The 25781-nt window shown below is 40.8% G+C and overlaps 1 protein-coding gene across 1 annotated transcript in view; it reads right to left on the minus strand.

The window, feature by feature from the left end:
• LOC128584555 (transmembrane protein 132B) overlaps positions 1 to 25781 on the minus strand; it is a 432556-nt gene that overhangs the window by 38630 nt on the left and 368145 nt on the right. Inside the window, exon 5 of the mRNA XM_053589531.1 lies at positions 8484 to 8627. Within this exon, the coding sequence (XP_053445506.1) occupies positions 8484 to 8627 (144 nt within the window). The remainder of the gene's footprint in view (positions 1 to 8483; positions 8628 to 25781) is intronic.

Below are 25781 nucleotides of genomic sequence, written 5' to 3' on the forward strand. Positions count from 1 at the left end.
CAGAGTTCTTCTATCGTATTGTAACTTTCTCTACTAACATCTAGTACTGAGAAGCAATCAAGCAAAAATTTTAATTTATAAGCTTAGATTTAAAAATTAAAACAAAAACCAAATAGGTGGCCCAGAAGGCTGTTATCTCTATCTACATAGAGTTTCAAAATATTTTGAAACTTCTTTTTCTTGTAGAAATGGCCTTATAAAATCATACCAATAGAATAAAGGACAAAAAAACACATGATCATTTCAATAGACATAAAAAAAAAAGCATTTGACAAAACCCATGATCAAGATCCTCAAAAAACAGGAAGAGAAAGGAAATTCCTCAACCTGGAAAAAGGGATGTACAAAACATAGATTATGTTATACTTAGTGTAAAAAGAGAGAATGACTTCCCCGTAAGACCAGAGACAAGACAAGGATGTATCCATTCTCATTACTTCCATTCAACATTTTACTGGAGATTCTAGCCAGGGTGATCAGACAACACAATGAAATAAGAGCCATCCAGATTGGTGAGGGAGAAATAGAACTGTCTCTCTTTAAAAATGGCATGATTCTATATTATATTACTATATGTGTGTGCATATATACATAATCAAATCCTAAAAACTCCGCAAAAAACACTATTAAAATTAATTTTAAAAGTTTAGTAAGTTACATGGAAAACTGCAAACTGCAAAAAAAAAGTCCCTCTTAGGGCATGAAAAGACAGACCACAGTCTGGTTAAGATAATTTCAAATCACATATCTGATAAGAGACTTGTATCCAAAATGTAAGAAGAACACTCAAAACTCAATAATAAATTGTTTGTTTTTTTAAAAAAGTAAAAGATTGGAACAGATACTTCACCAAAACTCTGTGAATGGCAAATAGTATATGAGAGATGCTCAGTATCATTGCTCATTAGGGAAATGCTAATTAAAACAAAACATGGCATACCTTTATAAGCCTAATAGAATGGCTAAAATTAAAAAGACTAACCATACCAAGTGTTGGCCAAGATGTGGAGATAATGGACCACTCAAATCCTCATGGAAGGAATATAAAATTATATAACCACTTTAGAAAATAGTTTAGCAGTTTCTTAAAAAGTTAAACATGCACTTACTATATGATACAACTTTTCTACTCCTACAGAAATGAAAGCTTCTGTCCAGACAAAGGCTGGCATGCATGTTTACGGTAGCATTAGTTGTTAACAACCAAAAATCAGAAACAACCCAATGTCCACCCACAGATTGATAGGCTGTGGTCATCAGGGGAATACTGTTCAGTAATAAAAAGGAATAAATTATGGATACACTTATCATGGGTGAGTCTCAATGATGCTGGATGGAAAAAGCCAAATAAGAGAGAAAGGCAGAGTGTGAGAGAGAGTGCATACTTCATGGTTCCGTTCCTATAAGACTCTGGAAAATGAAAACTCACCTTCAGTGACAAAGATCAGAGGTTTGGGTGCCTAAGTGCAGCAGGACAAAAGACAGAAGATTAGAAAGGGGCATGATGAAAGCTTAGAGGTTAAGGAAATGTCCACCATCTTGATTTTTGTGATGATTTCCCACCAAACTATCAAAACTCATCAAGCTGTACAATTTACACATATGCCATCTGTGGTATGTCAATTACACCTCCATAATTAGAAAGAAAAATGCTAGCAGTTGATTACAGCCTCAGCAGGCTACCTTTGTACTAGGATCCAGTCACACCTGTGTCTAGATCTTATGGTAATGTGATCCAGCTACCTTCTAAAGTTTGTTTAAAACATTTGAGTTTCTTCAGGAAACCCAATGAGCTTGCCTACGAAGCTGAAATATTCTGCTCACCATCAAAGCTGCATGGCAGGAGTTTAAATTCTGAACCAAGGACCAAAACATCAATGAGGGTCCCCTTCCCTTCTAATGAACACAAAATATGTCTCCCACAAACACAAGGCTCCAGAGGCCATATCTGACCAGGCATGACATCCCAGACACTCTCACAGGCCCAATTCTCCAGTAATCCCTGACGTTGGCCCTAAGCAGGGCCCAGATGGAGAAGACCAGATGAGCTGCTTCCCCGAGAGGAGGGAAGGAAGCACGTGGTGATGTTTACCAGGCAAGTGAAGCTGGGACACTTGCAGGTTTATGCTGGCTCATTCCAAGATTTCCCTGAATTATGCAGAAACAATTCCAGCGTGTTAGTTCTTAATTAGAGATGCCAAAGACAGAAATGAACAAATGATCTAATTAATATTGGAATCATAATGAGGCTGACTGGAACAAAAGGTTGAGAATGCAGTGATATCTGTCCCTGGCCAACAGAAAATATATGACACATCTCCAATTAGAACGGAACAATAAAAGTCCAAATTACCAGCATAAAGAAGGACAAAATTAGGCAATAACATCCAAACTGCCTGACAACTTATTCTTAGCTGCCTGGCTGTGGGAGATGGGTAAAGGGAAGGAAATCTGTACACAGAAATAGAATAATAACCATTGGTTTGGTAGGATTTCTCATCAGTCATTTCTAAAGAAAGAAGAAAAAGCCTTAAATCTTTTCTGCATTTTTTTATATTGTTCTTGCTAGTAAAATTAGAATTGATCTGGGGCAATTGGGTTTGGGTTTCTATTACTTGCAAAAACAACAACAAAGATGATACTCACCAATTCAGGAATTAAATGTGGTCCAGCCAGATCCCCTCTTGTGGAACAGTGATGTATCTTGCTCAATAGCATCAGCTCAAGGGTATCTCTCTAAGGACCACAGTCAGAACACCTTCCATATTTCTCTCCTAAGTCCAGCTATTTAAGGAAACTTTGACAACACAGTCTTTTGTAGGGGCAGCACATTAACCCAGCAAATTCAGCTGTTCTCTGGATGTTGCCTGGTGTTTTCCATGTGGCTTTATTTAGTGACCAGCTCCCCACACATTGCTTAGCAAGCAGTAGAAACTTTCTATTTTTTCTTTTTTATATCCCCTGCTTTGTTTTATGCCTCACAGACCAAGTTCAGAAACAAGATCTTTCCCCTGGACAGGGAAGAGTTTAAAATGTTAATGCCTTTTTATTATCCCTTTAACATCTCATGATGGCAGGTCCAGCTGATGTCAGAGGGCTGGAAACTTAATTATTGCAGCCATAAGTTGGAAAGCACCATCTTCAAGATCTACAGGAGTTTATATTTATTTCGCTGCAAGAATGAAAGAGTTCATCCCCTGCTGATGACGCAGGACTGGCATCTGGGGCTCTGAAAACCACATTTCATCGATAAACAATGCAAATGCATAAAAACATGAAGCCATCATTTTGTCAAAAAGCTAGACACTCAAAGATTAAATCATAATTATGATATGGAAATTTTACTTTCTTTCTTCCTCCAAAGAAAGTAAAGAGATTTAGCAAAGAAAAGAAAGCACATTGTGCTAGGTCGCATAAAGACACCTCCCCCAAAGATGCCCATGTGCTAATCCCTAGAACTGTGAATATCTTAGCTTACACGGTACAGGGGGTTGAATTGGGGGCTAAAAAAATATGTCCAAGTCCTAACCTCTACCAACTGTGAATGTGATCTTTCTTAGAAAAAGCATCTTCGCAAATGTAATTTTAAGGCTCTCAAGAAGAGATCATCCTAAATTAGGATGCCTCCTAAATCCAGTGACAAGTATCCTTATCATCTGGAGACAGAGGATTAAGACCATGCAATGATGGAGGCAAAGAATAAAGCTGCACTGCCATAAGCCAAGGGACCCGGGAGCCACCAAAAGCAGGAAGAGATAAGGAAGAAACCGCTGCAGGGCGTGGGCCTGGCTGACACCTCGGTTTCATACTCCTGGTCTCCAGAACTGTGAAGGAGCAATTTTTTATTGCTTTAAGCTATCAAATGTGTGTTAATTTATCACAGTAACCCCAGGAAACTAATTCATGTGGCAAAGGGACATCACAGATGTAATTAAGTTATGCATCCTGAGATGGCTTGCCTAGGTGGCCCCAAGGTAATCATAAGGCTCTTTATAGAGGGACGCAGGAGGCTCAGAGTCACAGGAGACTGAAGGAATCAGGAGAAGGGGAGTGGAACAGGAAGAGACAGAGAGGGATTGAGATCTGAAGGTGCTATGCTCCTGGCACTGAACACGGAGGAAGGGCCCACAGCCAAGAAACACACATGCTGTCTAGAAGCTGGAAAAGGCAAAGAAACAGATCCTGCCCTAGAGCCCCAGAAGGAGCACAGCCCTGCTGACCTGTTCAGACTTCTGACCTCCCGAAGCATAAGATCAGTATGTATTGTCTTAAGCCACTAAGTTTATGGTAATTTGCTATAGCAACCATGAGAGTCTTCTCATGCCTTCCAGGTGACGTGGATAAAAGCAGACAGCTTTGGAAATTTCAGAAATAGCTCGTTATCAATTGATTCCCTGATGGGAATGCCATAGGAATGATATTGTGCTGTGGGCACCAGTGCACCACCCTCCCCCACCCTGCCTCCAAAGACGATTCCCTACACAACATTAGACAGTGACATTGCAGATGCACAAAGGCTGGTATCGTAGTCTGCATCCAGCCTCCCTGGGCACGAATTCTGACCACTACATCTGCTAGAGTTTGAGTGACTCACTTGACCCTTCCACAAGATGCTTCAAATAGTAGCACTGCCTGCCTGAAAGGCTTGTCATGAAGATGAGTGGATCAATACTTGCAATGTTCTTATTATATTAGTACCTGGCACTTCATAAATGTTCAATAAATGCTACCTATTCATATTCATTAGCTGTAGTAAGCTCCCAAAGACAGAATGCATATGAATTCCACTTTGCAGCTCTCAAAGCTCTTTATACATTGCCTTCCATAAGTAGATGACTAAGGAGTATTTGTGGAAACAAACATCCCCATGAGGATATAAGATTTGGATCATAAGATCAGGCCCAAGTCTCTACCCAATACGAAGTTCCGCTGACTGCAGAAGACCTTCCACCTTTCCTTGAAGATGTATAGTAACAGAAAATTCACTGATACAACAGATCAAACAGCCACTCCTGGGGAGCATCTTGTTCCATCTCTGGGATGCTCTCATGTTCATTCATTTATATATTAAACCAATACTTACTGTGCTCCAGAATCTGTGCTTAGGACTGGGAACAAAATAGCTAGTCACAGATGCTGTGGACCTTACAGTCAAATAGAGGTTAAAATTTATAGATATGAAAATGAATATTTATGTGGCTATAAATAAGCAGGTATAGAGATGTAATATTTATTGATACATTACATATCAATCACTATGTGACTTCCTTTAGATATACACTCTTATTTAATCATCCTTGAAACTCCACACTGAGGTTTTATCACACACAGATGGAACAAACAACAATTCAATTACAGGTGCTCAGAATAACTGTAGATTGCCATCTGACAAGGTGTCTTCTGGCAGACAAAGAGAGAGAGAGAGAAATAAAAGAGAACGCAAAGGAAATTATCTCTAAATCCCCCCTAATCTAACTTATCTAGATTTCTCTCAACATTCTCTTTAAAAGTTAACCTTGCCTTTTATTGCTCTAGAAAATTTGTTCACTGCTCAAATGCAAAGAAAACATTTTTTAGAAATTCTTTTGAACTTACAGAAATCCAGGGGTTCTCTAAAGGATTTTCAAGGATTATTTTTGTTGTGGTTAACTCTGTCTTATACAATGAGTTTAGAACAAATTTCTAGAGAAGGTGCCTTTCCATGCCTCATCATCATCCTCATTCTACAGATAAGGAAACTGACTCAGAGATGTCAGTAAATTGCCCAAGGTCAAAGAGTGAGGAAGGTGGAGGGGGGATTTGAACTAACATCATCTCTCTGAAAACTCACCCCCAAAACCCAAGACCACCTCTGTAGTCTTTTTCTTTCTATTGCACTTAAAGTAGGGCCCTTTTAATTTCTGCCCTTGGGATATAAAAAGCACAAGCCTGCTCCATCTTCTGCACGATGGCTCTCGAAAGCCTTACAAAGACCTGTCTTGTCCTCCTCTTCACCCCACCTCTACGCCTTTTCTTCTCATCCCCAAGCTTAACACCCACACTACCTTCAAACACTTCTCCTGTCATTTGATTTCAAGACCCCTCAGCCCCAGGACACTTTTTGGCAAAACACAATCCAATTTTCCAGTGTTCCTCTTACGACCTAGGAAGGTACAGGATTCTCCATCAGAGTGACAGAGTGAAGTCTATCATTTGTTGCTTTTTTATGTTTTAGAGATCAGAGTGCAAGAAATATCGCACTTTCCTCTGAAATCTAGTATCAAAAAACAGCAGCACAAGTGTGACAAGAAATGGCAAATGTCCTTTGGCCTCTGTGTGGGAGACAAGAGGGATGGCAGAGATGGCAGTGAGCTGGAAGGCAGAGGCCCTGTGCAGCCTCTATCCAAATCCAGGTGAGGTTCCCAGGAAGTGACATGGGTCCAGGGCCACCTGACTGTGGTTTCTTGTGAGACATAGACACTGGAAAACCAGCTTTCTATTGAATTTCTACATGAGGGCAACAAATTTCTTTTTTTAATTTCAAAAATATTAAGCGGGTGCAAATATTTTTGGTTACAAAGATCACTTTTGTAATGTTTGAGTCGTGGCTATAAATGTGAACATCACCTCGAGAGTGTCAACTGTACCAACCAGGTAGGTTTTTGCCCCGATTTCTCCCCTGCTTGTGTTCCACTCAGTCTTACGTCCCTCTGTACACATGTGTGCTCATTGGTTAGTTCCACTTGAATGAGTACATGTGGTTTTTGTTTTTCTATTCTAGAGATACTTCACTTAGGAGAATGGTCTCCAGCTCCATCCAAATTGTTGCAAAAGGTATTAATTCATCCCTCTTCATGGCTGAGTAACTCCATGGTATACATGTACCACATTTTATTAACCACTCATGAATTGATGGGCACTTGGTTTGATTCCCCATCTTTGCAACTGTGAATTATGCTGTGGCAAATATTCAAGCACAGGTGTTTTTGGTAATAAAATGGCTTATTTTCCTTGAGATAGATACCCAGTAGTGGAGATTGCTGGATCAAATGATAGGTCTACTTAGTTCTTTGAAACATCTCCATACTGTTTTCCATAGAGGTTGTACTAATTTGCAGCCCCATTAACAGGTTACAAGTGTTTCTTTCTCTCTGGAGGTCAAGGGGTCGCAGGAGACCCAGAATACAAGAAACACCAGGGCAGGGCTGTGTGTAGGCTTTAAGCTAGCTCATCTTCCCTCACTAGGAAAAATTAACATTCCAAGCCCAGGAAACAAGTTATGCCACACTTGTTTCCTAGGCATTCATTTCTTTTTTAATTAAACCTCACAAATACATGATTCTTTCTTTATCAAACTGTCTCTGGCTCGAGACAGGGTCTCCTATAGTTCACAAAAAGAAGAAATTGCCCCCTCCCAGGCCTTTTCTACCAAGGAAAACTGCTAAAGGCTTCCTGTATACCACAAAGTTCTCCAGACTGAGACCCAGTTTTCGTCAGGCAGGAGCCAGCAGAATGGGAAGAAGGAGAGACTCAGCGTTATTGTATTTTTCTAAAATATCTGGATAGATTAGACCTGGGGGCTCTCTTAGCAATATAAAGGAGGAGGGATCAATCATTTCAAAGGTTGAAGTCCTTTCTCTCTGAGCTCTATGTTGCAAAAGCAAACAGCAACCAATATGCTAAGAAAAAAAAAAAAAGGCAGGAATACTAAATTTGGTGGTTCAAACAGACACCTGCAAAGAGCATGAAAAGAACTCTAGGCAGGTTTCTGGCAGAATTTGGAGTCAGAAATACCTGCATAGCTAATTAGAACAAAGAATCTAGATACATGTCCCATGACCACATCTCCTAAACTGTGAGCTGTGTCCTAGTGGTTCTATCCAAATTCAGTAAGGTAGCATATGGATGAACTTTTTCTTAATAGATCAGTCATGTATTTTAATGTACAGTAACAAAATAGTACATTCAGATTGTGGATTTTCTTATCTTGTAATGAGGCTAAATTCGTTTTTAAGGATGAAAAAGTAAGGCATTTATCATTAAACATTATCACACTCTAACCAACTGAGCTAACTTGTTGCTCCAAAGAAGCAAGGCATTTAAAGAAAATATACTGAGTAAATAATAATAATATCATAGGCTCAGAGATTAGGCAAAAATTGGGAAGGAAGCATGTGGATTGCTAGTTAGGAAAACATTGACCTATGGAGAGAGAGAGAGTGGAAAAAGGAAGAGGGGAGAGGGAGAATGAAGTATTTCTGCTGGAGATTAAGGGCCAGGGATTTCCCCTTCCAGGGTGAGGGAGCAGCATCTCCTGCCACAATCCCTCCCCCCCCCATCCCAGGCCCAGGCAGGCCTCCTGTGGGCTACTCCCCCTCCTGGTGAGGTCATTCTGGCCTCCAGCCCACTGGAGTCTGGGATGCTCAGTGAGAACAGACCTGGGACATAGAGGGATGACACGAAGGACTGAACACTTAGGAAATCCGGAGATGAGGCCCCTGTACCTTAACGACATCTTCATCAGCTGACTTGCATTCCACAGACTCCGACACATCGACCACAGAACCGTCCTCCTGAACCGCCACAACCTTGACCGGAACCGAGACGGGCTTTCCTGTGAGAATGGCGGTGTTCAAAACCTCTGTGTCCTAAACAGGAGAGAAGAGGCTGAGTCAGAAACCACACACATTATCTGAGTGAGAGACAGGGAGGTTATTGGCCAAACTACCCGGATTCTCCTCCTGCAGGTTCAGCAGCTGAGTGGATGAGGCCATGCAGCCCACACACATGGAAGATTCCACACTGCCAGACAGCCTCCCGCCCCAGACTGACACAGTCAGGTCTGACAGGGGACTTCTCTCCTCAGTCCCCAGGGGCAGGGGCGTCCCAGCCCCCACCTCCAGCTCACACCCCACTCCCACCCCATCTGTCTCCTACAGAGCACAAGAGTCCCTTTCAGTATTTTCCAAATCTTGGCTGAAGGTTCATTTGGGAAGCGACTGCCTATTTCTCTGGGCTTATTAGCGTAGTGAGCCTAGGGTTCATTTCCTAATCTCTCAAATGAGGAGAGACAACAGCACCAGGAACAGCAGAGAACCAGTGGAACATTATGAACCTCTGTGCACCTGAGCTGACCACTAATAACCTCACTTCTCGGTGTTCCCAGAGAGTGCCCCTCAAACCCAGTTATTTTTAAACATTGACACACATTAGTTTCTCTCTTCCTCTGATGATCCCCACACACAGGGTTCTACAGGTGCTTCTATATATGTAGTATAGGCTTGCAATTTATCTCAATCGGCCAACTGCTTGCCATCCTCACTACCAGCTCCCCCACCCAAGCCATCGGCTCTCCCATGGACAACTACAGCACCCAGCACACTGGCTTCACAACGAAGACCATCTGTTTTGTTTCAGCATAATTCCATTTTTTTTTTTTTTTTTTTTTTGGCCAGAGCTGGGTTTGAACCCGCCACCTCCAGCATATGAGACCGGCGCCCTACTCCTTGAGCCACAGGCGCCACCCGTAGCATAATTCCATTTATTCTCTCCTAGATTGAAACTCTTTCAAAGTGTCCTGCTCTTCCTAAATTCCAAACTCGCTAGAATGGAGTGATCTGAGCTTTGTCTACTCCCTTTCTCTCTCTCCCTCCTCTCTGTCCCTCACCACGGATGAGCCTGCGGACAGACTGTCAGCAGCATCTGCCATGAATTAATTCCCCTGTGCCTGGGTTCCCTGATCTGGGAAATACAGATAATAAAAGTACCTACTATATGGTGATCTTATGAACAATTAATCAGTTAATCTATGTGCAAACCTTAGAACAGAACTGGAACATAATGAGTAAGTCACTCAATAAATACAGCTGTCACACAGTCAGTGTCTGCAATATTTGTTCCTTCAATGAATTAAAGAACCACTGGGTAAATTCAGAAAAGGACTCTGATGGAGACGCTACTTCGCACTTGCCTAAAAATGAGTCAATCAGAGAAGCTGGGAGACAACTGGACAACAGAGCTCAGCAGTGAGAGTTCACCAGATTCTCCACAGTTGGCTCCGCTAGAATGAATGGTTAAGTATGTCAGTGACTCCCAGAACATATCAATCTGATAATTATTTCAGGACTGCATTTACATTTAAATGTTACTAGCTTTAGCTCTTGCACTAAATGGGTTTCACAATTAATTTTCAAATCAATCCCTCACTCTCTACCCAAAACCTGATTGGGAAGACATGATAGGGTAAGAGATGGGGTCAATTCTTAACAATAATAATATTATCATGAATAGCAAAAACCTAGCTATCATGGGAAACAGGCAGTGTCTAAGTGCTTTATATGTAATTATTTACTCATGCAGTTTTCTCAATAACCCTCCCAAGACAGTTATTAATATTATCCCCATTGTATAGATGAGCTTTTTTCATTGATATAAACTTGCCAATATTAGCCACTTGTCAACAGAAAACACCAACTCTGTTGATAAATACTTGAAAACAATAACAACCCAATCTAAGAAATGTGAAAAATGAAGTTTGTTTGTTTTGCTTGCTCCTCTGGATGGAATCTTGAAGAAATTAATCCAAAATAAATGTAACCAAAGTCAATGTCCCTGAGTATTCCAGTTTTACCAGGGAGACTGATTATATGCATTTTTTGCATTTATTTACATTAAAAGTATACCGTGAGGACAGGAGGCACGATGGAAGTTGAGAAGAGAACTCAGCAAGGTGACATAATGGTGTGAAAGTGGGCGTTCATCATGCATAAAAAGAACAGATTATATCATAGGCACAGAACAAATTGCTAAATTCAATTCAATCATGCAATTGAAAAAATCTGTGAGTATTTTCTGTGTATCACAGGCAGGCATTAATTTTGCCTGCTCAGCATCTATCCCTCCCTCCTCTTTTTAGCAACAATGTTTGGTCTTTACCTTCACTATCACCCCAGTCCTGCTATCAGTGATAATGTGGCTTGGGTGAAACCTCAGGACACCAATCAATGCACAGAAAAGCACATGCCCCAAAGCCAAGTATCCCAACCTTTGTCCACAAAATGATTTAAGTGAAGCCCAAAGCAAGAAAATCAGAGAAAAGAATAGAAGAAAGACATATTCCTGGAAAAGATTTCTAAGTTCCTGAATTCAGCTACACCTGAAGTCTGTGATCTTTGAAAATTTAGATACACATAATAAACTGTTTTACTAACATGAGCTTGAACTGGGGTTTTTGTCAATTGCAACTGAAAGTCTTCACACCCAAGGACAGGTGAAAGGTGGCAGGCTAGGCACTAGGGAAAGAGAAAAAGACTAGACATCAATCTCTATCTGGTAGAACAGTGATTTTCGATCACAGTTCTGCAGCATTCTGGTGTGTTGTGACAGGATCTTGGATGTGCCGCAAAAATTTTTAAAGATCACTAATTAAATTATTTTTGAAAGAAATTCAAAGCACAGTAAGTATATTCTTTTTTTACTTTTTTATCAACATAATTTAAATGGGGTACAAAAGTTTAACTATAGGTTCAAATGTGCTGTGAGATTAAAAAGCGTGGGAAAACACTGTCTCCAAAGATGACACCACAATTTATTTCTCAAACTGAGTTTCAAGGGAAGTGACTTTAATTTTTGTAACATCAAATCATAAACTGATCCAAGCTTTATGATTTTATTACACATAAGTCTACAACCATGTTTTCTCTTTCAGTCTTTTCATGGGTGGCTGAGATTTTTGTTCCTTTTTTCACAGTGTCCACCAATAGTTCTTCAGGGTCCCAAAGGCAATTCCTACCTGCCTCTGGGACAACAAGAAATCAATTTACCATAAGAAATGTTCTCCTTGTGCCAGAGACTGCTAAAAATTCCCCACCTATCAAAAGACAAGTCTTTCATTCTATTCCTACTTTTGTGAGCTCTAGGTTTTATGCCTTGAAAGCATATTTATAGAGATGTGTTTCCATTAATATTGTATGATAGAGTGATGTCAGTGAAAACAGCAGAATAAAGACATCAGAAAATTCTCTTCTTCATAAAAGCAATGAGAAAACTGGCAAGCAATGGCAAAACCAACTTTTTTCAGAACTCTAGAAATAAAACAAAGGCTCGTAAGCAGCCAAGAAAGGATTTACTCAAGAGAAATGAACTATTCTTGTTAAAAACAGAGAACTTTGTGGCATTTAACTTGACCTACTCAAATCCCACACTTCCTAGCTCTACAGTAGCTTTGAAAAATAACAGCCCACATTCACAATAAAAACCAGCTACTGGAGAGAGCATATCAGGACAGAAGAGCTTTCAAATATCATTCCTAAATAACTGTCAATTGCTTGACTTATCTGGTCATTCCTTGGAAAGCCCCACTTATACAAGTGTTAGTGTTTGGCTTCACTCTGATTTCTCCCGGTATAAAAGGCCCTTTCCCCAGAGATGTTTGTTGAAAACAATTGCAGGCAAATGTTCACGCTCCTTGCTGACTGAGGCAGTGGATAACAGATTAATCAAAAAGCTTAAATGAAAAGGATGGAAAATGTGATGTCCATAGGGGTTTTGAAAGGCTCTGACATCTCTGTGGGAATCTATAAGACCATGATCATAGTCAGGGCTGTGTGCATACCCAGACATGTGCTCACACTCAGGAAAAACTAGACAGGGCCCTCAGCTCTCTGGTTGACATCCAGGCTTTATGAAAGCAGGAAGTAAAAACTAAGGCAGCTTCCAGGTGTTGAAGGAAATCTCTAATCATTGGCTGACCACCAGGCTAACCAAGCAGAGATATCGGTGGCCATACACAATAAAGAATACAGATTTCAGAGAAATAGTTTGCAAAAGTCACTAAACCACCACCATTTACTACAATAAAAAGCAACTGAAACAATCAGGGGAGGGAGGAAGGGTTTGATTCCCAGAATTATAACATTATATTATTTTAAACGTCCACATGAAAAAAAAAAAAAGAAAACCCAGTCCATAAACAGGACAAAAAGTAATCAATGGAAACTTTCCCTGATGGACTTACTAGACAAACATAACAATAATTTTTAAATCAGCTATTTTGAAAATATTCAAATAACTAAAGGAAATCATGTCTAAAGAACTAAAGGAAAGTATGAGAAAGCTGTCTTACTACAGAGAGAATATCAATAGGACTAAAGTATGCAAAAAGAACCAAATAGAAATTCTGAAGTTGTAAAGGACTATAGCTGAAGTAGAAAATTCACTCATGGGGCTCAACAGCAGATTTGAGAAGTCAGAAAAATAATCACTGAACATACAGATAAGATAAATAAAAAAAGATAATAGATAGGATAATAGAGATCTAAAAGTAGATCTGCCATTCAATCCTATAATTCCTCTACTGGGCATATACCCAGAAGACCAAAAATCACATCATAGCAAAGATATTTGTACCAGAATGTTTATTGCAGCCCTATTCATAATTGCTAAGTCATGGAAAAAGCCCAAGAGCCCATCGATCCACGAACAGATTAATAAATTGTGGTATATGTACACCATGGAATATCATGCAGCCTTCAAGAAAGATGGAGACTTTACCTCTTTCATGTTTATATGAATGGAGCTGGAGCATATTCTTCTTAGTAAAGTATCTCAAGAATGGAAGAAAAAGTATCCAATGTACTCAGCCCTACTATGAAACTAATTTATGGCTTTCACATGTAAGCTATAACCCAGTTACAACCTAAGAATAGGGGGAAGGGGGAAAGGGAGGGGAGGGAGGGGGGAGGTGGGTAGAGGGAAGGGGATTGGTGGGATTACACCAGCGGTGCATCTTACAAGGATATATGTGAAACTTAGTAAATGTGGAATGTAAATGTCTTAACACAATAACTAAGAAAATGCCAGGAAGGCTATGTTAACCAGTATGATGAAAATGTGTCAAACGGTCTATGAAACTAGTGTATGGTGCCCCATGATCACATTAATGTACACAGCTATGATATAATAAAAAAAAAAAAAATAGATGGGATTAGAAAATAGAATGAACAAAAGAAAATAGAGCTCAGACTTTTGTGATGCTATCAAGCACACCAGCATAAGCATAATTTAAATGTAAGAAAAAAAGGAGACAGAGAAAAGGGAAGAAAGAACATCTGAGGAGTTCCACGGAATAATGAATTAGTCCTAGATTTGATTTAAAACACTTCTCTATACATCCAAGAGTTTAAAAAGTTCTAAGTAGGATAAACTGAAAGAGAGCCACACCTAGACATATCATAATTTAAACTGTTTAATACCAAAAACAAAGAGAGAATATTGAAGGCAGAAAGAGATAAAGATCTCATTATATACAAGTCATTGTTGATAAGACTAAAAGCTGATTTATTATCAAAAACTATGGAGGCCAAAAGGTATCGGGATGGCATATTCAAAGTGCTGAAGGGATTGGTGGTATTACACCAGCAGTGCATCTTACAAGGGTATATGTGAAACTTGGTAAACGGTCTGTGAAGCTAGTGAATGATGCCCCATGATTATATCAATGTACACAGCTATGATTTAATAAAAAAAAAAAAAAAATTCCTAAAGGGGAAGGACTGTCAACCAAGAATGTTATGTCCAAGAAAACGATCCTTCAAAATAAAATGAAGAAGAAATTACCACATACGCAGAGACACAAAATGTGAGAGTTCTTCACTAGCAGATATGTCCTAAATAAATACTAAAAGAAGTTTGTCATGCTCAAATGAAAGGACTCCAGACAGTAATTCAATTACAAATGAATAAAGAACACTAGTAAATGTAACTACATAGATGAACGAAAGATGATACAAATGGATTTCTGTTTGGAACACTGCTTTTCTTCTCTTATTTAAAGGAGAACTGTGTAAAGGATTAATTATTGATCTGTGTTGATGGACACACATTTTGTACAAAAAAATGCAATTTTATGACAAAAATGGAGACAAAGAATATTTTATAAAATAAAAGAGTCAATCCACAAGGAAGTATTAAAAAGAAAAAAAAAAGCACTTAAAAACAGAGCCCAGAAACAGATACATGAAACAAAAGCAGAATTGAAGGGAGAAACAGAAAATTCAGCAAGAGTTGGAGCTTTCAATATTTCACTTTCAGTAATTGATAGAGCAGCTATGCAGAAGTTCAACAAGGAAATGGAAGACTTTAACAACACTGAAAAGAAACAAAACTTGACAGATGTCTATAAAACAGAGCACCCAGCAAAAACAGAATTCTGTTAGGTATAAAATAGGAATTTTTTCAACCAGTTTGTAAGGACTGTGTTTGAAAAATAAAACTTGCCCAGCAGATGACTTTTTGAGTGCACTGTCTGGATTTCACGGCCCCGTGAGTTTAGGTGTGGCCATGTGACTTGACTTTGCTGATGAGTGGAATGCTGTTCTATGGATCCATAGCTCTAAGACCACACTCTCCCTTCACCTGCAGTGGTGATGGAGGCTGCTCTGTTGACCAGGGTCCCACGGTGAGGACAAAAACATAGCAAAGCCCCGGCTGTTGTGTGCTGGACAGGCGGCATGAGCAAGAAGAATAAACCCTGGTTGTTTTGAGCTATTCAAATTTAAGAGTTGCTAGTAAGTTTTGGCATGCTTTTTTGACTATGTACTCTCAGACTAAAGATAAAAATAACTGTAAACACATATTGAATTCTAGTTAGGTTTGTTTTCCACAGCAGTATGGGTTAGCAATTCCAAAATTGTGTTAGTATTCTAGAATTGCACAAACAATATGTGCAGGATAATGACAGCCAGGATCTCACTGCTAGAAAGTTAGTTTTAAAATGGAAAGGAGAAAGAGAGGGAACTCTGTCAATCATGAACTCACGGGGTGGAGGTGTGTGAGCATAACGTGGGGGGTACGTGTGTGTATATATGGTTTTCCCCTAGTTCTGCTCACTGAGAAGGTTTAAATTCAATGACACCCCGTTAGCAATCAGCTCACCTAGTACCCAGATTTTTAGCTCTAAAAACCTTTCGGCAATAAAAGAAAACAGCTCCTTGGGGAAATGGTCGATTTAAGTGCCAAGGCAAATAAAGCCCAAGATCGTGAGCCTAAAACATCTTGTAGAGGCAGCAGGTGACAAAGTGCTCAAACAAATGTCAAAGGGACACAGGATACAGAGTGAAGGGGGAACTCACTGCCAGTCTAGGACAATTCCGGCGACTCAGTAAATAATCACAGCGTCAGTTATAATCTATAGAATAAAATAAGCTTCTGAGTCCATACTGCTATAAACAAACAAGGGAGAAAGAAAGATTTATCCTCAGAGTAGAATTCTAACTAATAAATGTAAAAAATGGGTGTTGATATTAGAAGGCCACCATCTGGCAACTACCATTTAACACTGTAATTATTTCAGGTGAGAATCATTAGTGAGTTCTATTACTGATTGAAAGTATGATAAGAAAAAGGACATTTACCTAGCATCAAAGTATCTCTGTAGAAGAACTGCATGAAGGATTATTATTAATTTCAAAGAGAAAAAAAACAAAACGGTAACTTCATAGTACCTAAATCTAGCATGTACCACCTGTATTAGTTCATTTTGTGCTGCTTCAACAGAGACTGCATTACCAAAGACTGGGTCATTTATAAAGAAACTTATTTCACATAGTTATGGAGGCAGCAAAGTCTAAGACAAGGTACCAGCATCTGGTGAGGCTTCTGCATCTTCGAGAGGGATGGCAAAAGGCAGAAGGGCAAAAAGGAAGGACCACTTCTTTATCAAGCCCTTTTGTCACAGCATTAGTGCATTTATGAGAGCAGATACTGTATGACCTAAACATGCCCCCAAAGGCCCCAATTCCTGATAATGTTACACAAAGGATTAAGCTTCCGTCATGTAAATGTTGGCACCCTCCCCCCACCTCTTCCATGTGATCAAAGAAAACATCTCTAGTAGCGGGATAAATAGACATTCCATGTCCCAGAAAGGACACAACATCACTTCTAAGGTGTTTTCAACAAAAAAGTTATAAAATGAATCTAATACTAAGGAAGTGTCAGACAAATCCCAATTATGAGGCATTTCACGAAATAACTGGTCTGTCCATTTCAAGCATATCACAGTCTGAAAGACCAAGCCTGTTCCAGAGGAAAGGACGCAGCATGTGTAATGTGTGATCCTGGACTGGAGCCTCAAGGAGAAAGAAACTATTTTCCTTTTAGGATAAATAGACATTAGTGGAACAGCAGATAAAATTTTAACAAAGTCTGGGGACAAGACAAATCTTTGTATCAGCCTTAATTTCCTGATTTTGAAATTTCAGTCTACTGCCTGGGTGAGGTGGCTCACACCCACGATCCTAGCACTCTGGGAGGCAGAGGCTGGTGTACTGCTTGAGCTCAGGAGTTCTAGACCAGCCTGAGAAAGAGCAAGACCCCATCACTACTAAAAATATATATATACAGTTGGGTGTTGTGGCAGGTGCCTGTAGTCTCAGCTACAATGGAGGCTAAGACAAGAGAATTTCCTGAGCCTGAGAGTTTGAAGTTGCTGTGAGGTATGACACCACAGCACTCTACCTAGGGCGACAAAGACTCTGTCTCAAAAAAGAAGAGAAAGGGAAGGAAGGAAGAGAAGGAAGGAGGGAGGGAGGGAGAAAGGAAGGAAGGAAAGAAATTTCAGTACACTTATGTAAGAGTTTTAAGGAAATTCACACTAATCTATTTACAGAGAAAGGATCAACCTGTATGTAACTTTTCTCAAACATTTCATTAAAGTAATATCCCTATGTTGGGAGAGAATATTAACATTTGGGGAATTTTGGTGGAGGTGTTTAGGAAATGCATTTATTCAAACTCATAGATACAAACAAAAGAAGCAAAAGAGCAAACCACAAAAAAGCATCAATGAATAAATACATAAGGAACGTGGTAAGTACCTAACAAACGTTATTAATGACAACTAATTTTTCTTAAACCCTTAGATAAGGTTCAGACACTGTGACAAGTGATATAGATGCATTATTAATAAATAATAACAACAATATACAGTACAATACATATTGTATTTACATCCCAAGAATAGTGCCTGGTACATTGTAAGTACTTGATCAATATTAGCTGTCATCATTAATTTCTTATTTAATCCTCAAACATTCCTACGGAAGGATTACTGCTTTTATCCCCACTTTACAAATGAGAGGAGTGAAGTTAAAAGGGTTCCATAATTTGGCCAGAATGGAATTGGTACAAAGCAACAGAGGCAGGAGAAAGCAAAAAGCCCCTATCCTGGCTGCCCTGCTACTTTTCTCAGCTCCTTGCCTGTAAAATGGACCTAGCAGTGCCATTTCCTTGCTGACCTCAAAAGAAAGCTTTAAGGATAAAAGATAGATTTATACAAACTTTAATTTTGGAAGCCTCTAAAGAGATGTGAAACTTAATATTTACCAGAAACCTTTAAGTAGCTGCAAAGGCCCAAGTCATGACCACTTTTGGATTCCTCCCCAGCCTCCCCTGTCCTGAGGCCTGGCAGCCTACATCCTCTGGTCCCTGGCACAAAACTATCAGCTTCTACATAGGAATCTAATGCTGACCACATCTGGCTCTCAGATACCTTAACTTCTGATTTTTGCCGTGCAAGGTGGATGAGAACTTGGCTCAGAGATAATCAGGGATATTGGCTCCAATTTAAATCATGATTTTCAGTCCTACTGTTGTGTATTATATAATTCTGAAATCGTCCCAGCTCCCCCAACTGGGTGGCTATTTTTAGACTCTGATCAATTGTTAGCCATAAAGCAGTAAGTGATTTCACAATTCAGCTCTTCATGAGTCCCTGAATAATACAAAGAAAGTTATTTCAAACAGGATAGTACTCAGAGAGAGTGCCAATAAAATGTAGCTCCATCAAAGGGCTGTCCTGATGTCTGCCAGGTGATAACTACAGTCAGAAGAGATGAAGGCTATTTGCAAGGAGGTTCCATTAGCCTTCACCAGTAACCCACGGTGAGTTCATTACCCACTAACTAAGAGTGATGAGGTGGTCAGTGCCACATAACTGACACAATCAGGGCTCACCAACCGGAATGATGCTTGTCTGGCAGGCCTTACAGGCAAGTTTATCTCCACTGCTGAAACAACCCAATACAAACAGGTGAGTCCCTACAGTTCTCTGTACACGTGAAGCTTCTGCAGGAAGTGGGTACCTAACGATTAAAACCATGAGACTGTAAACTCCATGGGTATGGGGATGACGCTTCTTTTGTTCCGTTGTATAATAGATTCCAATCGTGGGTGATGCAGGTAAAGTCATTTAACAGTGATGTAAGGAGCATCCCCTGGGAACTTCTCCCTCTTCTCCCCCCATGGTAATGGCCACAAGGCTCCAAGTCACTGTTTAATACAAAATGACCTGCCACGCCTGCCACCATTGATTGGGCCAGATATGAGCAATAAATCATTTGCTAAACCAATGAGCCCTTTCCTTGAAGAATTCAGAATGTGGGTTTCAAGATTCAACCTCTGCCCGATGTCTGTCTGGAAAGGAAGGGATACATGTATAAACTAAGAAGCAGTTAGGGGCCATTTTTGCCAGCAAAGGGGCTGGCAGAGGTGAGGGGTTGATCAAGCCCACTACAGAGCTCTGGTGTGGTCTCCAGTTCATTCCTGATGTGCTGCCCCTGCCCTGACCTTGAACTCCAGGATGTGTTCTCATAATGAATTTCCCTTGGTGTTGCCACAAGCCCTGACTGGTGTCTGTCACTCACCACCAGATGAGTCTTGACCAAAGAGCTCTAAAAACGTCCAAGCCCTTTGAATCCTGAGTCCCTTGGGAAGGTAGGTGGGACATGGCAGTAGGACGCTAACATTTTTTCACAATGACTCCAAAGTAGGACAATAACAAGGGCATCCTCCTCAGATACTTCACCTCATCCGCCAGAGCTGGACACCAGATCCTGCACCTTGTCCTTGAGAACTCTGCACCTAAGAGCTAGGAGGGCATGGTTGGCCACTAGCAAAAAGCGGAGAGACCCAGCTGCTGCCACCGACTTCCCCGGTGACCTGAATCACCAATAATATCTTTTGTAAAGTGAGGCGGCAATATCCAATCCATTAGCTTCCTGGGAATAGGAAGATGCTTTGGTAAAACAATCATGACATTGCTGGGGGAGAGGGGGAGCAAACACCAGCCTAGGACCCCCACAGTGGAGCAGGGGTCATGGCACAAGCCCACAAAAGCCAAGATGCTAGATCCTAGCAGAGCAGCCCTGATGGCTGCTGGGACAGAAAGAGCAGCCCCCTGGCAGGTTCTGTTATTACACTCATCTCATAAAAGGGGAAACTGAAGTGGGAAATGAAGTGGGAAATACTCTGAAGGGGTTTGCCTGGGGTCACACCCTGGGTTAGTTGCTGAGCTGGGATTTACTCTGGAGCACAAGCTCTTAACCCCAGAGAACCTAGCAGGGATCTCACTGAGAAAGGATGCAGCTGCCACGGTAACCAAGGTCAGGGGTAAAGTGTGATGTTTTTACTTCGTTGGCACCTGAGCAGAATTGTACCAGGTCCTGGTGAGTGAAAAATGGGAAACTTGAGTAAAAGCCATCGACGGCTCAGTCTCCACATTTCATAGAGTATAAGGAAGAGGCAGAGTGAGACCACACTGTTCTGTCTGTACTCAGAGCCCCTGGCTCCATCTGTGGGGGCTGCTGGGGGCTGCTCCAGAGTGCAGGGGTCTGTCAGGCATCGCATGTGGGGAGGAAGCCCCTGTCTCCGAGCCAGGGGAGGAGCAGAGGATCCTCCCAGAGAGCCAGAGGGAGTCAGACAGACAGCTGGAGACACTGACAGGCAGAGAGGCAGAAGGCAGCACTCACGGGTCTAAAGAGAGCTAGACAGACCGAGAAGGCAGAGAGAAGGCAGAACGCTGAAGCTCAGACACACAGAAAGGCAGAGTCCCAGGGACGATGTGAAAGACAGCTGGAGAGCCACGTGCAGAACCCACGCAGGCTGGATCCGCCCGGCTCTGAGGTGCCCTTGGCGCCTTCACTTCCCCCAATTCCGGCAGCTCCTATCTATTCACACATCCCAGCTCCAGCACTGAAAAGCCATCATGTCTGTTTTCTCTAATTCCTTCCTCTGACTAACTATTAGCACTCCTCAGTTATAACTGAAACCCCTTCAAAGTGTTGCTTCATTGTTTGGGGGAAAAAAAAATCTTCTCATCCAGCTTGAGCTAAATTAAAATTTAACACAACTTCAGGTTGTCATAGGACCAGTAAGCAAATGACACCTGCTCACAGGAAATCTAAACCCACTTTGATGGCGCTCCTGCGAGAAACACTCCCAAGGGAAAGCTTAGCACTATTGAAAGCCAAGCCCACACTAATAGCTTTATTTGAATGTGAATAAACCTTCCCATATAGTTACTGTGAACTGGCTGGTGCCTTGGTGACTGCAGTGAGTGGTGACAGCCTTGGCGGAAGGCTCTTTTGGTCAAGCCCCAAGACTAGCAAGGGAGGGGATAAAGATTCCCCACCAGGAAATGTTGACACCTGAGAGTTAATAGAAAATTAATGGCTTCAGATAAACAAAGAAATACCAAGGAACACTGGAAGGTCCCCAGGACCCCCATAAGCATGTCCTTGTAAACAAGTTGAGACTCCTCGTAATTGCTCTTGCTGTCTGACAATTCCCTTTAGCTCATTTTACTACTTACTAAAATCTCCACCAAAGGAAAATTATATTGTTAATACACGATGGGTCATATGCTGGATATATGGCATTTAATGTGTTTAGCCAGAAAAGACTCTATGTCATTGGCTAAATTAAATGTAAGGTCCACCCCAGGCAAGCAGCATGGATTTTTTTTACTCTTTGGAAAAGTCCTCTGCTGCCCAGGCAAAATGCCCTGTGTAAGTAACCTCTAATAACCTCACTTAACTCACCAAGCTGAATTTGTCTAGGCCAGTCTTTGGTCTCTCACGACCATGTCAGTTTGGAAGGCAGTTTTTCTATACTGTCCAGAAATTTTCCCAGGGTGAATGGATGGATGGACAGATGGATTAGGAGAGAGGGAAAGTGGAGATAGGGCAAGAAGGCAACTTGGGGGCCTAGGGGGAGAAAAGAAGGGACACGGTGAGAGAAAGCAGACCAGTGGATTGCCGCAGCTGGTAGTGGATCAAGGATTGGCCACAAAGATCCGAGAAGTAATTTGGGGGATGGTAGAAATATTCCACATCTTGATTGTGCATGAACTGTAAAATGGGTGCACTTTCCAATATCTAAACACCTCAGGAAACATAATAAAAAATTAGACTCATTTTCTGACTGTTCATTACTGTACTCCTAGTGCCTGCAATTCGATAAAGGTTTGTTCAGAGGAGAGAAAAGGGACTCCACAGGGGCCCCTTTACCAATGACTGATGCATGAATAACACTGTCTGGTGGAAAAACTGAGGATGGCTTCAGTCCCTTTCTCATGGTGCAGTACTGGTGAGTGTTGCGTGTTATTTTGAGGGTAGAAAATACTCACACCTTCCTTAACTAGTCATGGGGGTCAGACTTTGCTCTCGATGTTCCTTCTGCCTGGAAGAGCTGACGACTTGGTACAATCACGCAGATCCCTGATCCAAATCCTGCCCTGGCTCTCAGGAAAATCGTTCAAACAAACTCTGACTCAGTTTCCTTATCTGTCAAATGTGATCAGTAACTACTGTACAAGCCTCACAATGTGTTAATCAAGGTAATGCACTTGGAATACAGCCTAGCCCCAGAGTAGGTGCTCAAAAAGGTTTTTGTCCTGGAAAAACCCATTCTTCCTTCCAGGCTCTAGTACTGTATTGCCTTCTGTGTGACACCATCCCACACAACATTGTCTCAAAGTCACAATTAACTGCCTCCTCACACATGCCCTCCCAGCGCTCTGTAAACACCCCCTCTGGGCACATTGTATCATGATTCACAGAGCTGCCTCTTGGGTGTGTTTATGTATGTACTTAAAGCCTAGAAACATTAAGAATGTTGGAACAAATTAATAATACCAACATATCAGAGAACTCACAGACTCTACTTGGACGGTATCCAATCCAGCTGAACTGGGAGGCAAAAGCAGGATGTCACACACTTGAAAATATGGGCTCCATTCTTCTTAGTAAAGTATCTCAGGAATGGAAAAAAAAATATCCAATGTACTCAGCACTACTGTGAAACCAATTTATAATCACTCACACTTGCGTATGAAAAATGAAACACAACTATAAGCCTAGGATGAAGGAGGGAAGGGGAGGGGGGGGGTAGGTCAACAGATGGAGGGTTAGTAGTGGGACCACACCTATGGAGCACATTGCAAGTACAAGTTGGATCAATCAGGTGTAGAACACAAATGTCTTAATGCGGTAATTGGGTAAATGAGGTGAAAGCTATGTTGATTAGTAGGATGTAAGCACTCCAATTTGTACAAATAATCAATACATCAAATCCCATAATGGCATAAATGTATTTATGATCTAGGTACAAATGACTTAATAAAAAAAAATGAAATAAAATGTGGGCTCCAAACTGCCCAGAGCCCTTCAATCCTGGGTCCACCACAGTCCCCTGAAAACCTAAAACTCATCTCAGAAGAACTTGTCTGATACAAAAAAATTATGAAAAATTTGTCTATAAAGAAAGGGAGGCTGCACATACTTATGAGAAAATATGACAGAATTACCCTTTTTTTTTCACTGAACACATTTTGGAATTTCTACCTCATGAAAGGCTGAAAGAAGGTGGCAAGAAGCATTACATCCTATTCTCTAAGTTTTTCACACTGAACCTTCCAAGAGCAGACGTGTGATGTTATAGTAAAGCCATTCTTCCACTCTGTTAGATAAATTATTCAAAATATCTCCCTTAATATACATAAGCATCAAGATTAATATACAAAATAAGCAGTTTGCTACATTATTATAATTCAAAGTAGCTCTGCTGTGTTGCCCTAGCACTTGTGAATAGTGTTTGGGGACTCAAATTAATGAAACTGCTGGCTGCAAATCTATTTTCGGCTTCAAATAGATTTGCAACTGAATCTCAAATGCAACTGAACCCTTTCTTTGCCTGAGTCTGCAAGCACAGGAGTGGACTTGCTCCGTCTCCCAGAGCTGCCACAACAAATCATCACAAACCGGTGGCTCAAAATAAGAGAAATGTATTCTCTCACAGTTCTGGAGGCCAGAAGTCTGAATTCAGGGTATGAAAAGGGCCACGCTCCCTCAAAAGGCTATTGGGAAGAAACCTTTCTTGCCTCTTCCAGAGTCTGGTGGCTCCACATGTCCCAGGGCTTATGGCAGTGTAACTTCACTCTCTGCCGCCAGCTTCTCCCCGGCGCCTGCTCTATACTTCTCTGCTGTGTGTGTGTCTCAAAACCTGCCTCCCTTTTTTCTCATAAGTACAGGACGAGATGATCTCTGCTCAAGTTCCTTAACTTAGTTGCTTTTCAAAGTGTCTCTAGGCACACCTCGTTTGGTTGTGTTTCACCTTATTGCACTTGACACGTGCTGTGTTTTTTTATAAATTGAAGACCTGTTTCAACCCTGTGTTGAGCAAGTCTATTGGTACCATTTTTCTAACATTGTGTGTTCACTTCATGTCTCTGTGTCACATTTTGGTAATTCTCACAATATTTCAAACTTCTTCATTATTATTATACCTGTGATCATGATCTGTGATCAATTCTGGATTTTCTAGATTTCTGGGGCCTGGGACCTTTTTTAGTAAAGACATCATTTTATTGTCTTCTGATTAGCATGTTTCTGAAGAAGTCAACTGATATTATTATCTTACCACAGCCACCTTTTCTTGTTGTTGTTTTGTTGTTGTTGTCGTTGTTGTTTTGAGATACAGTCTTCCTCTATTACCCTGAGCTAGAGTGTAGTGGCATTAGTCTAGCTGACTGTAACCTCAAACTCCTAGGCTCAAGCAATCTTCCTGCCTTAGCCCCCCAAGTAGCTGGGACTCCAGGCATGTGCCACCATGCCCAGCTAAGTTTTCTATTTTTTGTAAAGTCAGGGCTTCACTTTTGCTCACGCTAGTCTCGAGCTCCTGACATCATGCCATCCTCCCCACCTCAGCCACCCAGAGTGCTAGAATTATAGGTGTTAGTCACCAAGCACGGCCATCACTGCCAACTTTTAAAATTTCTCAGGTGCAGTAAAATTTCTCTATAGAGAATATTTTATGGGCAATATCTCATTCATGATCTATAGACAGGCACATAAAAAATATCCAGATAGTGATAGAAGCATAGTAGAATGGGGATAAACTAGTTACCAACCTCCATAAAATTCATTCTAAATGTGGAAATTGGGCTACATGTCTTTGGCAGGATGATATGAACAAAAGCTGTGGATGGGATGTCATATGCCTTTTAGTCTCAAGAGCTATAGCCTTTGGTCATAGGGAAACAGGCCACCACTTCTCCACCCCCTGAGACTTTGACCATCTGCATGTTCAAAGGGGAGAATGCCTAACTGTGAGAAAACTGACTCTCTTGCCCCAAGAAGACTGAGGTAGATAAGAAATCAAACTCAATTTGTTACAGCTCCATAATTATTTGGATTTCTCAAGAACCCCTACTTTTTTCACAGATCCTAAGTTAAATGTTGCAAAGGATGCATTAATAGATGCTTTAGAACTTTTTAAAGGAACAAGGGCCAAATATTTTCAGAAGAATCTTTATTACTACCATCAACCCTGTTTTAACGTTTCAAAGAAAGAAAGAACTAAAAGTCTAATTGGGGATTTATTAATTAAATTATGCCCATACCCTTAAATATTATGTGGCTGTTAAGAAAAATATTTTAGGTCTATATGTATATGTATATATTGAC

The sequence above is a fragment of the Nycticebus coucang genome, chromosome 4 (genome assembly GCF_027406575.1).
Source record: "Nycticebus coucang isolate mNycCou1 chromosome 4, mNycCou1.pri, whole genome shotgun sequence".
Lineage (NCBI taxonomy): Eukaryota > Metazoa > Chordata > Mammalia > Primates > Lorisidae > Nycticebus > Nycticebus coucang.